We start from the raw sequence: 12,941 nt of genomic DNA, 5'->3' as shown, positions 1-12,941 counted from the left end.
TGCCCAACAAATGACTTTGTCATTTCGTGATTGTGAACCTCAGAAATTAACTTCACCATCCATCATTCTCCTCCCGAAACTGGCTTCGCACCCAACTTAAATAGGCATCCATATTTTCTACTGTCAGTGCATGTTCTTACAAAATTATATTTCTTAGGCCTATACTCCTCATTTCTTTCACAAGCTATCAATAGAAATAAGGCCCTTCCTCGAACACCGATATTGGTGTTTGACCTCATTATAACGACAACAAATCCAATGTCATGAGCCAATGATCGAGTCCATTGTAAAACTTCATCACGGCTAGCAAACAACTATAACACAATTCAAATTAGGTTTGACATCAGTAAACATTTATGTAATATAATTATTGTACCAACAACAACAAATTACACAAATACCTGAGAAGTATTAAATGCATCAGAACAATCAACGTGTTCTACTTTAACGCCAGCATCTTCCTCATTTTTAACATTCATATCAACTTCTTCAGACATCATACTATTATACATCCACTGGTCTTCATCCATCTTAATAAAACATTTAACAAATTCAATTCAATGACAACAAATTATACAATCACCTCATTTGTTATTGACACAAATATAGTTGTTTACAAAAAAAATATTTTACTGCACTTTTTCATTAAAATGTCATATAAATCTAATAAATACATCATTCAATAAAATACATAATCCAGTTAAACATGTAAATACATAATCATTGTCATATAAATTTGTTTAATTATTAATCATTAGTATATTAATTTTTAAGCAATGTAATGTTAATTAATTATTAATCATTAGTATTTCTTTTTTCACCATTCTAATTACTTAATACATTTTTTTATATCACTATCAAAAAATAATATCACCAAAGCAAATTTTTTGAAATTACTAAAACTAGTACAAAAAAATTACAAAATTAATAATAATTAAATTAACAATTATAATCTAATAAATAAAACAAAAAATAAATAAATCCGTATGGACATATGGATGTGGACATATGGATTGTTGATCCGTAAGAATCATACAGATTGAAAATCCGTATATATTTTGCGTACCTCTTCTTCTCTGATAACGAAAATCGACCAAAATTTACTGTATTCTCCTTAGTAATGTACTTACACCACCGGAGACCTAATACGTTTCGAAACTATCCTTAACAAAAGTAACTTACACTACGTGACGGAGATTTTACGGAAAAAAAATAACACTGCAGAAATAAAAAATTCCTCCTGTTATTTATAACCGAAAATACCATTCGGCATTTCGAAAAATTGTTAGGTGCCCTAGCATTTTGCCCCAAACAGTTCCCTAATAGTGAAGAGAAGAATTAATGTGTGAACACTAGAATCGTTACTGATCAGATTTGGAACCCACACTTGATAATCGTTTGCTCCGGTTAGATAATGACAAAATAAAACACATAATTGCTTACACTATGGAATTAATATATTAGTTCAATTTTTTTATACACTTTTGATATGAATTTTAAAACTTTATTATGAAAATAAATCAGTTTACCTATCAATTTATGATTGGACTACAATCATTACAATTTGATTAAATTTTAATTTATTATTACCTAACATCATCAATGGTTATTATTAAATAAAAGAAAAATGGAATTTTGAAGCCTTACCTTTATATTTCGATTAACTCTCCCTTGAAAGGTTTTTTTTACAGACTCCCTTGAAAGGTTTTAAAGAAGCAACTCTACCAAACACAACTTAATCGGGGGCTCTACAAAATTGTATTATGGACTAATTAATCATTATTACACTGAACCGTGGTCTTAATTTGTTATTAAGAAGCATAGATATAAAAAATAAAATGCTTACTGATACACATGATATTTCGTGCAATTGGCATGCATGAATGTCGTGTCTTCCTAACGTGGTGTCTTAGTGTCTCATTTTACTGGTGGTTTTTTTTTCAATTTTATAGATACACGATTTTAATTCCAACTGAAGAAGTTTGACGATTCCGATTCTGATTCCGATTTCAATTTTAATTTCGTTGCTCGTGGTGTTCCTAACATGGTGACTCATTTTACTCGTGGTCCTCATCCTCACTCTTTAGTGGCACTAAAATTTTAATTTCATTGCTATGCAATTTCAATTTCAATTCCCTTAAAAGATTCAGCTTGGCTCTCACTCGTGGTTCCTATAAAAAAAAGATTGATTTTTAATCTTCATTTCATTTTCTGTGTTTGAAATACAAGTTTTAGTTCCAGTGTTATTATTGGATAAAATTTTCCCCAACTTGCTGCAATTGAGTTTGTTGTTATTACTTTAGCAAAGCTTCCACAATTTGCGGGATACTACGATAATATTTTGGGTTTGATTTTAAAATCTCTAAACATTTTAATTTATTAATTTTAAAACTAATTTCACATTAACTTTTCGTACGTTTTTATATCTTTATCGTGACCACGCATCACATGTATTTTTACGCAATTTATATAATTCGATCTAGCCTTTTATGAATAAGCAAGTCATTATGGAGGATAAACTAAGTAATCTTAATCGTTTATGAAAAAATCATTATTTTTTTAAATAAACCTTGATAGGTGATTTCACAACAAAGTAAGAGATCTCAACTAGGTTAACACCCTTGCAGAATTGACCCCATGACACTCACCAAGAAAATAGATCCAATAATCCAAAAAAAACAAGAACAGCTTCAGGAGACAAGAACCAAAACTCAAGCTGAAGGAAGCTATGTGAAATTATAGTTAGGTAAACCTATTCTATTCCTATACATTTTTGCTGCAACCAAAAAAGGTGAGTGATTCCACCAACAGAAATCAAAAAGAGAAGAAGCATGTAAGGCAAGAATATATTCACCTGTTTATGACCAACTAAAGAATTCATACTCTTTGTAAAATCTATATAATTATACCACCTATTTGTGAGAGATCAGGGAGCTAGAATATGATTGGAGAAAGCTTGAACCACCAGGATTGGATCACATTTGCCATAAATTCTTCCAACCTTTTGAGGTTGCAAGCTCTATTGCAAAAATAGCACCACCCATTATCTCGACAAAAGAGTTCTGAATACCCAAAGAAGCCGTGAAACAACCAATAGCAGAGCCGGTGAAGTTTCTGAAAATTTCACCGCAACCAACTGAACCTGGATTATCTCTTGTGGACATATTACATGTACAAGTGTATAACAAAGCATGCATATATTAAAATATCAATACTTGATTTTGCTATCAACAATTGAGATTAGTTATTTTGACATTTACTTTAAAAGAGCCTAATCCTCTTTAATCATAATACAATTGAAATTACAACTACTATTATACTTTATAATCTCGTACCCAAGTAAAAACACTACTAAAATTCTATTAGAAAAAAGAATTAAAAGATCAACAAATTAATGATAGGTTTTTTCATTAACTAAAGAGATGCATATTATCCTCCATGTTATACTTGGGAATACCATTTTGACTTCTTTAAAGTAATTTTAGTCATTAAAGAAAAATTAACAGTTGATATATTAATTCATGTATAACATAATTTATTATGAATGTGCCTATAATCTTGACTATTGATTTTCTAATTATCAATTGAAATTATTTTACTTTATAATCTGAAGTTGGTTACTTACAACCCATTATCAAATTAGGGATCAAGTGTGTTGTAGGACTTAGACAGTCAAGTAGCTCCATCCGCAAGTAAAGCAAGATCCACAAAATCCCCCTTTCTTTGGGAATCTAGTCAAGTATTTTTCCAACCCAAGTTTCTGATGCGCTCACTCACATTTTCCATCAAAAATTATAATATAAAAAGGGACACAAAATAGACACATCCAATGACATGAAAATATGGGTGTTCGGCTGCTAAGGCAGAGGTTCATGCATTATGAATGATTAACGCACAGTTCTCATATAATATAAATACAAATAAATAATATTAAACACTAAATATCGCTCGCACATGAGGCAGAGAAGCATAAGAACGCACATGCATCCCATGTGAATATGCAACGGGTCCACGCTCTATTTATAAGATTGAATTGAAGTGTAGGATTAAAGTGGCATATTTTGGAAATATGCAAAGTTATAATGGGATAGAATCTATGAATACAAAGAAATTTGAAACAAGGTCTCATACTATCAAATTCCAAACCAAAACAAAAAATGGGGGAAGATACCAAAACATAAGCAATTTAATTAGCCGATGCATTTATAGCAAAGGAATCATACCCAGTGACCACACTATTTTTTTTAAAATTTTAATCAACTAATCTTAAAGGGAAAAAGAAAAGGAAAACCTATATAGTGTAACAAGAGAAAAAAGAAAAAGAAAAGAAAATTGCAGCAAAACACAACCGGCACACATCAAATTAAAGGGGAGTGTTACTAAGATTGCCCATGTATGATACAAAATATTAATGAAACTATGATTTCAGCTGAACTCTATTATGTTGTTGAAGTGGTGAGTCATGAGTGAGTTGTACTACTCAGTGATGATGTTGAGCATGAGGGGGTGGTGCTGCTGCCATGGGTGGTGGAGTTGGGGCCTTGCATTGGTAGCACTTGGCAAAGAGCCCAAATGTGTCAATTTGCCTAATGAAGTTGGTCATGCTGGCCCATCCTCCAAACCCAAACCCAACCACCAAAACCCACACCACAATGAATGCATTAAAGACATACATTGCAGTCCAGCTTGGCATAAAGAAAGGAGGCTTCTCAGCAGCATTCTGAGAAAACAAAGCAAATAATGTCACATTATTGAGGAGTACTGTGGAGAACCCTACTTATACGTCCATTGCATTATTCCCAAAATTCCCAAAATAGGAACAATAATGATGTCCAAAGTTTAATGACTATATACTATAATCTAAATTTTTACACCATCAACAAATCAAAAATTATCATTATTATAATTTTTAAATAATTATTATAAAAATAAAAAAACTTATTATATATAACAAATTGTGATTGAATAGTCCTATGAAACTATTTTACGTTGTCAATACATTTTTTATTAGCAATAATAATAATTTCATTAAGTCACCATAGGTACTAAAAATTACAAAAGAAAAAAGTACAAGATCCACATGTTGTCGGTACATAATCTATTTTTCCAATAAAATGTATAGTATAATAGGAATTAATTAAACAATATAATAACTGAGCATGACCAACATCAACACCAGGTTTAGGTATGAGTTTATGTTCCAATTTTTCCCCACTAATGTTGGCCTAATTTGAATTATTGGGGGGAGTTTAAGATATCAATCAACTTCGCCAGCTCAAGAGAGGCATAGTACGATATTCTTGACTGTTGCAAATAACTGAACGAAAATGACCTCTCACCAGTCCTCAATTCTTCTCCTAATGTTTCCAAATCCAAGCCTTAAATGCTTTTGTACATTTTCTGCTCTCTCACCCTTTCCATATGTCTCTCTCTCTCTCTCTCTCTCTCTCTCTCTCTCTCTCTCTCTCTCTCTCTCTCTGAGACTGTGCGTGCACAGGCCACTTTAATTTAATAGTGGGATACGAAGTCCCCATCCAAACGCGGATGTCCAGATGCACTATGACACTCATACCCTCTATTAGATTCAGATATTTACAATAATGCCACCAAAGCATTCAAAAGAGTTAATTAATATTGTTTTTCACATATACATTTCACCTATGTTAACCTCAGTAGTGCACTAACCTTTCAGCAAATTATGTACCAACTATCAAACTTTTGTTTTTCTTCATCATCTTAAAAAGAGTTCAATTTCACACTCTATCATGTATAAAATATTTTCACACATATATTCAATAAGATTTATCATATTGTCACATCATATTAATAAATAAGATAACATGATCAGATCTTTGTTAATGCCTGTGTAAGGGCAAGTGCTACAAGTGGAAAGAGGAAAGAATTTTATTGGTACCCGTAAAAATGTGATTTTTATGATTTTTAAATGTGTTCACATATACCTTTAGTATACTGATTAACAAGATCCTTGAGCAAAATAAAAGTGTTTATACTTTATAAATGAACCTGTGTTCATCTTTATGTAGTTAGCATAGACTTCATGAAGAAACAGCCTATGCAAGTGTCACTATACTCTAACATACCCTATGAATTATGATGTAAATAAGGTGAGTTAGAACTTAGAAGCCATAGAAGTGTACAAAAAATATTGAATGATTTTATACCTGTCTTGCTGAGGCTTTTCTGTAAGTGAGCATATGAGCTGTGGCGGGGATGATGTAGACTGTGAAACTAACGAGAAGAGCTCCAACTGCAGAGTTTATGGGCCCAAAGAAAGGGAAGATTATGGCCAAAAACCATATGGGTATCACCACTGGCAACCTTGCTAGTGCCCTTATGCAAATGCTCTTTGTGTCATGCATCCCAATTACCTTCTCCCAGACAAAGTACAGTGGAGTACTGGCAAAACCGAATGTGATGAACTGCATGCACCCACATTCAATATTTGGAGTTAGTTAGAATTTCTCTATTATTCATCCATACTCAAATGTTTCCTTTTTCTCCCGTCAATTACGTATTTAACAAAATCATCATAAGGGGGTGAACCATGGCATTTTTTATTTGCTGTGTTTTGCCACTTTTGTGACTAGTGGTTTTGGACAACATAGTTAATGCAAATTGATTTTGATATATACAAAGATTAGAGTAATTTCACATACATTAGAAAAACACGACACAAAATTGATTTGGAATGTACAAAGATCAGAGTAATTTCACATACATCAGAAAAACACGACACAAAATTGATTTGGAATGTACGGTATGAATTTAACATTGCCCAAAAGATCAGACTGGAAGTTTAATTACCCCCCAAAAGTCTATGATTCAACTTTATGCTCAGACATTCTTGCGAACAATAAAATAAACTTTACTACCGTTCAAAATAACATTTATTGCAACAAGACTTTACGTGACAAGACTTTTGTTTTGTATTTACTACATGACAGATTATAAATAAGCATTTATTACTAGTTTTCTAGGTAGTAGTAACTACTTATATAAAAAAAAAACATTAGTAGTATCAGAGGACTTATTTATAGCATCATTTACTTGTGCATTATTTTACCCGTTTAAAACAAAAAACAGCAATACTACTAGTAGTCATGACTTAGACTCTTGAAATGGCTATTACATTTTGTACCAAAATACAAAAAATTGCGTGAACGATAAAAATTTACCTGGTGAATGAGAGCATAAGGATTACAGTAACAAGGGTTTACATGACTAGTTTTTTGTTTTCTATTTTATTTGGTACATTTTTTTTTCTATTTACTCATGACAAATTATATAAAGTACCTATTGATTATTACAGTCCAAATAAGTATTTAATGTTATTTTATAATACGTGGCAACTAATAAAAAAGTAAAATAGTATCAGAGAACTTATTTATAGAGTCATTTAATTGTGCATTTTTTACCCATTTAAATAAAAAAAACAAAAATACAAGTTGTTATGACCTAGACTCTTGAATTGAAATGTGACTAGTTTTTTTGTTCTCTATTTACTACATGACAAGTTATATAAGAATCCACTAATCTATTAAATAATACAATCCAAATAAGCATTTAATATCAAATTCTAATACGTAAAAGCTGATAAAGTAAAATGGTATCAAAGGATTCATTTATTTATAGCTTCATTTACTTGTGCATCATTTTACCCTTTTTAATTAAAACAACAAAAATACTAGCATTTATGACTTAGGACTATTGAATTAAAATGGTTACATTATGTACCAAAATATACAAAAAATTGCATGAACGATAGAAAAATTTACCTGGTGAATGAGCATGAGGATTACAGCAGCATCACGAAATCGATTTTTGGGGAGGAGAGAGAATGCATTGGAATGATTGAGAAGTTCATCACCAAAAGCCCAGTAAACGGCAGCAGCAGAAGGAATCGTTAGTGTGAAAACGTACAAAGTGGCCAGCAAGTATATGTACTTGAACTTCTGTGGCTTCCACATGGCGTGCATAATCTCTCTGCAACATTTGTCACTCGTTTCTTCATTACTTTACACTCAACTCAAGGATCAAGGAATAATCATAATAATAATAATAATAATAGGGACATTGGAATTTCTAAAAACGGGTAAATAAATAAAAGTAGGTTGTGATTCTCTTGCCTCCATTGCCACTTTGTTTTACTAGACTGCTGTGGGGGCAGACAAAAGGACAATGTGAGCCACCCATCACATAATTTTATTTGAAACATCACATTTTTGCACAAATTTTATAAAAAAAAAAGAAAAGTATAAATTTATTGTGTGAATAATTAATATATCTTGTTTTTTGAACTTCGGAATTTTGGGGGCTGTAAATTTTTACTTCTACAAAGTTTAAAGGCTTTAGATAATTGGATTTAATAAAGGACAAAAGCAGCAAAGCAATGACCATTCAACTGTAGGATTTTCATAGTGGAGACATTATTTAATTATATCTTAGTATGATAATGTTCTTACACTCTGTCTCATTAGTAAAATAGGACACCATTGTCTTTTATAATCCTTTCAGCAACTGTGATTAACCATAAAATAAGAATAAGGAAACAAATGTTATGATTGAAAGACAATTAATGATGAGATGTATATTGGAACCTATAGTGATTCTTGGAGCCTAATGACACATGTAGCTCACAATACACATTTTTAAAATGAATCTTATAATCTAGTAATAGTAGTAGTATATCTCTTCCTTTCTAGTATTCTTTCTTTCAAGATATAGAAAGATGAATGAACAAAGCTTTCCCAAAAGGTGATTTTGCATCATTTTGTCCCAAGGTCTCGTAAACCAAAATGACCGGCAAAAAGCCGCTAATAGAAGCTGTGAAGAAACGAGTGAAAGAGATGAACAAAGCATTGTATGGATGATGAAAAGGGTAAAAGTGAAAGTGGTAATATTTAGAAACTTTCACATATCATATAATTTATCAATATTTATTATTTTTTATATTTTGTTTATGTATTATAACATCACTTATCATAATTATACTTATACTTATGTCTCTAAGTTAGGTGTTAATAATTAGACCATTTATTCCAAAGGGGTAACTTACACAGTAACTGCATGTCCACCAAACGTGTACAGTATGTTGGTGGCTCCTGTGAAGTACAGCACTAGCTTCGTTGGACCCGTGTGTGTCACATTTTCTGCCTGCCATAATATTTCCACACACAAAAATATTATCCTAGCATACAACGATGTTTTCAAACACTAATAAAATACTCATTAAAAACAATAATAAAATTAGAATCTAGTAATTTATACACACATGGTCAAGTATGTTTAAAAAGCCTATATTATGTTATTTATTGATGTTACACTAATATAAACTTTTAATACAAAATCATATAATAATGAGAAAAAATAGAATACCCACTCATAGTGTAAGATAATTTTATATTGAAATCTAATCACAACTTACCAAATATAATAATTTTATTGACATTTATGATAATTTCTTTAAAAATTATATAACAATAATTTGTATAATTTGTAATTGGATGGTTCAGAATTAACGATTTACCTGGCCATGAATAAGGGCTGCTATTGCCAAGTACCAAGCAGTGTAAGTGGTCATTCCAAGTCCCAGAAAAGACCAAATACGGTAATTGTGAAAAGAAGGTATGAACACAGAGGTGGCACAGCAAGCTCCAAAGATATAAGTCCAAGTTCGTTTATCCAAGTGGTCATTTATGTAGTAGATGTTACTGTTTTTGCAACAGGAACCAAAAAAAGTGCAAAAGATGTTGTGTAATCAGAACAAACCTATACAAGATTGCCCCCAATTTGATTATTTTGCAGAAATTAAGAAAGGTTCTTTACCTTGCACATGCTATAAGCTGAATCACAGATCCAAAGAGGAGGAAAGTACAGTTGAAGGCTAACCCCACCGCTTTCCAATACGGACCCAGTAACCCATCAAGCACTTCAAACCACTGAAATAATGAAATCCAGTGCAGTGAGTTTCAATTTAGACTATTTCGTTTGTGTTCGAAAAGCAGTTGAATCCAACGTCAATTAACTTTGAAACGAAAGTTATTACATAATTGCTTTAAAATTTTAGCATTGAAAAACACAATTTTTCTGTGATTTCAAAGCTAATTCAAACACATTGTAATTAGTCAGTGTGAAATAGTCCTATATACTTCTACCAAGGTCTTATCCTAAGTTTTAAATAACGGTTTGCAACTGAAATTTTGGCTGTGATTGTAGATTTTTGGACTCTTGTCAACCGCATCGCAACCACAATTGTAGCCACATTAGCTGTATTTGTCTGTAACTTCTCGCAATATCTAAGATTGCCATGAAACTACGAAGACAATTTAGAACCTTAGACATTGTGAGAAAGAGATTATTAGGAGGCAGTGGTGGCAGAATGAGAATACCTGAATGACATGGTTCTTGAAACTGACATTTTCTTTTTCCTTTCTGGTACGGTACTCCATGTAGAGGACACTGATTAGATACGCTGTCCAACTTCCCAAGATTCCATAGAAAATCTGAAGCAAGATTCCTGATAGCATGCCCAGTTGAGAGAAAGAATAGGGCAGTGTCAACAGCACTTGAGCCACCTAAAACACCAATTCATCAGACATCATCATAGAAGTTTAAAAAAAGACATTTTTTTATGAAGTTCTATTTTTTTTGTGGTGATTTTGAATTTACTTGATTTGAAGCACAGCTGAACCATGCGTCCCAAACAGAGCCTCCATGCCAGAGGAAGCTCTTGATGTTGAACATGGAGTGATCTTGTTGTTGCAACTCCTTCTCTTCTTCCCTCATACCAACTTCACTCTCTGTCTCGTTAAGGCTTGTTGTGACTATTGCTTCCTCTGCTTGGTTCGGAGGCAACATTGTTTCCATTTTTTTCTTCAACTTTCTTCGCAAAAAAATGGATCTGAGACACATAAAAAAAGTACACTTAATGAGACAAAAAAAAAAGAGAGAGATCAAACACTACCCCAGAAAACGAAAGCCAAGAAGAAAAAACACACACACCACACCACCCCAGATCCAGATCACTGAAAATTCCTTTGCAGCCTTTTTCACAAAAAAAAACAACAAATCCCACCACACAAAAAGAGACTAGGAAAATTACAAAGAAAAAGTGGCCAAACTATACAGAAGAAATTAGAAAATCCAATGCAGATATCTATCTATCACACTTTCCACTAACCTCGGTGGTGAGTGAGTATGTGAGTAATGTCTCTTTCTCCAAAAGGCTGAAAATTTAAGCAGCCCCTTTATCTCTCTATGACTCTGCCTATTTTCCAAAACCAAAAAAAAAAAAATGGTCTTTGTTATAATTGAATGCTGTGGAGCAGAGTCAGTGGCAGAGATGGGCTAAATGTTCATATGCCTAAGAATTCTCTATTCTATTCATGGAAATGGCAAAGGAAGCTTTAAATGCAATGAGATAGTGAATGAAGTTAAGTTACTACACAGTACACACTTGTTATTGTTGTTGTTGCTGCTGTGCTGCTGAGTAGTGGAACTTGAAAACTGGGGAGAGTTTTATATATAATAAAAGACGCACCGCTTTAATGCGCGCCACTAATTGGCGCAGAAAAAAGGCAGAACCAAACGGCAAAGGCGGCGAGAAGCCGCAAAAGCAGGAAAGAACAGAGAAAGAAGGAAAAAGAAAGAACTCACTCACTCAAAATTTGAGGCTTTTTTTGGTTTTGGTATTCCAAGTTGGCCTGTGTTATCTTTCTCTTGGTTCAGACTTCCTCAGAGGCTACTCTGATACTATATATAAATAAAATTTAAAGACCCTTTTACTGTTGAACCAGATATTGCATATATAAATGAACGGGGACCAATTTTTTTAATGTTGGAATGCGTGGACAAAACAGAAAAGGTGAAGAAAAGCAGAGGGAGATTGGAGTAACCAAACCTAGCTAGCAGGTTCTATCAGTGTGATTGGGAGAGAGAGAGAGAGAAATGAAACCCAAATTTGACTTGATTCTTGGGTTTCTGAAAAAAATTGGAGATCAAAGTGAATGAGACTTTGTGTTTGTGATTTGTAAGGAAGGAGTGAAGTGAATGAAAGGTGCTCTGTTTTTATAGGCCGAAAAGGTGCTTTCAACCTTAACGGCTTCAGATTATTATACTTACTTTAGTATAAAGAGTGAACCTGGGATTTGCCTGTCCAACCAAATTCACATTGAACATCGGGTTCGGGTTAACCTCGTTTGCATTACTTTATTTTTGTCACTTTAAGAAATTTTAAAAATATTGATTATTATTTTTTATTTAACCTTCTCTCTTAGGAACTTAACATTTTATGAGGGAATCATACATAGATTCAACCCAGTTCTTGTTAAAAACAACTTGGATAGGAGTAGTATAAGTATTTTTCTAATTTCCTCCTATAAAACCCAGTTCTTGTTAAAAACAACTTGGATATCAGTTAGGATAATTAAAAAATATTTATACTCCTGAAATAACAAATTCTTCCTTCTTTTATTTTATATTTTTAAAATATAATAAATTTTCAAAAATACGTTGCCAACTTTCATTAAAAAATAACCTAATTAAGTCTTTTCAATTTATCCATAAGAACCATAGGAAAGGAAGATATTCCAAAAGAGTCATGAGGTGGGATCTGATCCAAACACTTAATAGAGAATGGGCATAAAGCTTCAGATGCATAATTGTCTCATCACCGATAGGGATGTCACGTTGCAATAAATAGCTTCTCACAGTCACAGTTAAAACATTGTGCAGGACTCTCGAAATGAAAATCTTTAATTACTTGGTATCTTTATTTTCCAAAGTGAGTTCCACACATTCCATACATTATTTGCCGGGGACAATTAAAAATACACTCCCAATACGGGTGTTTACATGATATTTCTTTGGGTTATTTTCATTCCACACTTCAAACCATTTGGAGGATGAGTTCAGCATCTTTA

General features: G+C 32.5%; 1 protein-coding gene across 7 annotated transcripts; it reads right to left on the bottom strand.

The window, feature by feature from the left end:
• Positions 1–3,993: 3,993 nt before the first annotated feature.
• On the bottom strand, positions 3,994–12,077 carry LOC114419036 (auxin transporter-like protein 2). 7 transcript variants are annotated; one of them, XM_028384615.1, is made up of 10 exons: positions 11,477–12,077; positions 11,201–11,287; positions 10,690–10,921; positions 10,410–10,595; positions 9,847–9,959; positions 9,548–9,731; positions 9,077–9,174; positions 7,797–8,004; positions 6,183–6,440; positions 3,994–4,720 (listed from the first exon to the last, which is right to left on the bottom strand). In XM_028384615.1, the coding sequence occupies exons 3-10, from the start codon at positions 10,885–10,887 to the stop codon at positions 4,481–4,483; spliced, it is 1,485 nt and encodes a 494-aa protein (XP_028240416.1). In that variant the 5' UTR covers positions 10,888–10,921; positions 11,201–11,287; positions 11,477–12,077; the 3' UTR covers positions 3,994–4,480. The 7 variants fall into 7 exon arrangements, with proteins under 7 accessions (XP_028240416.1, XP_028240417.1, XP_028240419.1 ...); XM_028384616.1 differs by having other exon boundaries at positions 11,681–12,077; XM_028384618.1 differs by having other exon boundaries at positions 11,921–12,077.
• Positions 12,078–12,941: the final 864 nt, after the last annotated feature.

This window comes from Glycine soja, chromosome 7 (assembly GCF_004193775.1).
Source record: "Glycine soja cultivar W05 chromosome 7, ASM419377v2, whole genome shotgun sequence".
In the NCBI taxonomy this organism is placed as follows: Eukaryota; Viridiplantae; Streptophyta; class Magnoliopsida; order Fabales; family Fabaceae; genus Glycine; species Glycine soja.
The sequence above is the reverse complement of the archived record's forward strand: the minus strand, read 5'-3'. Positions and strand labels throughout refer to the sequence as shown.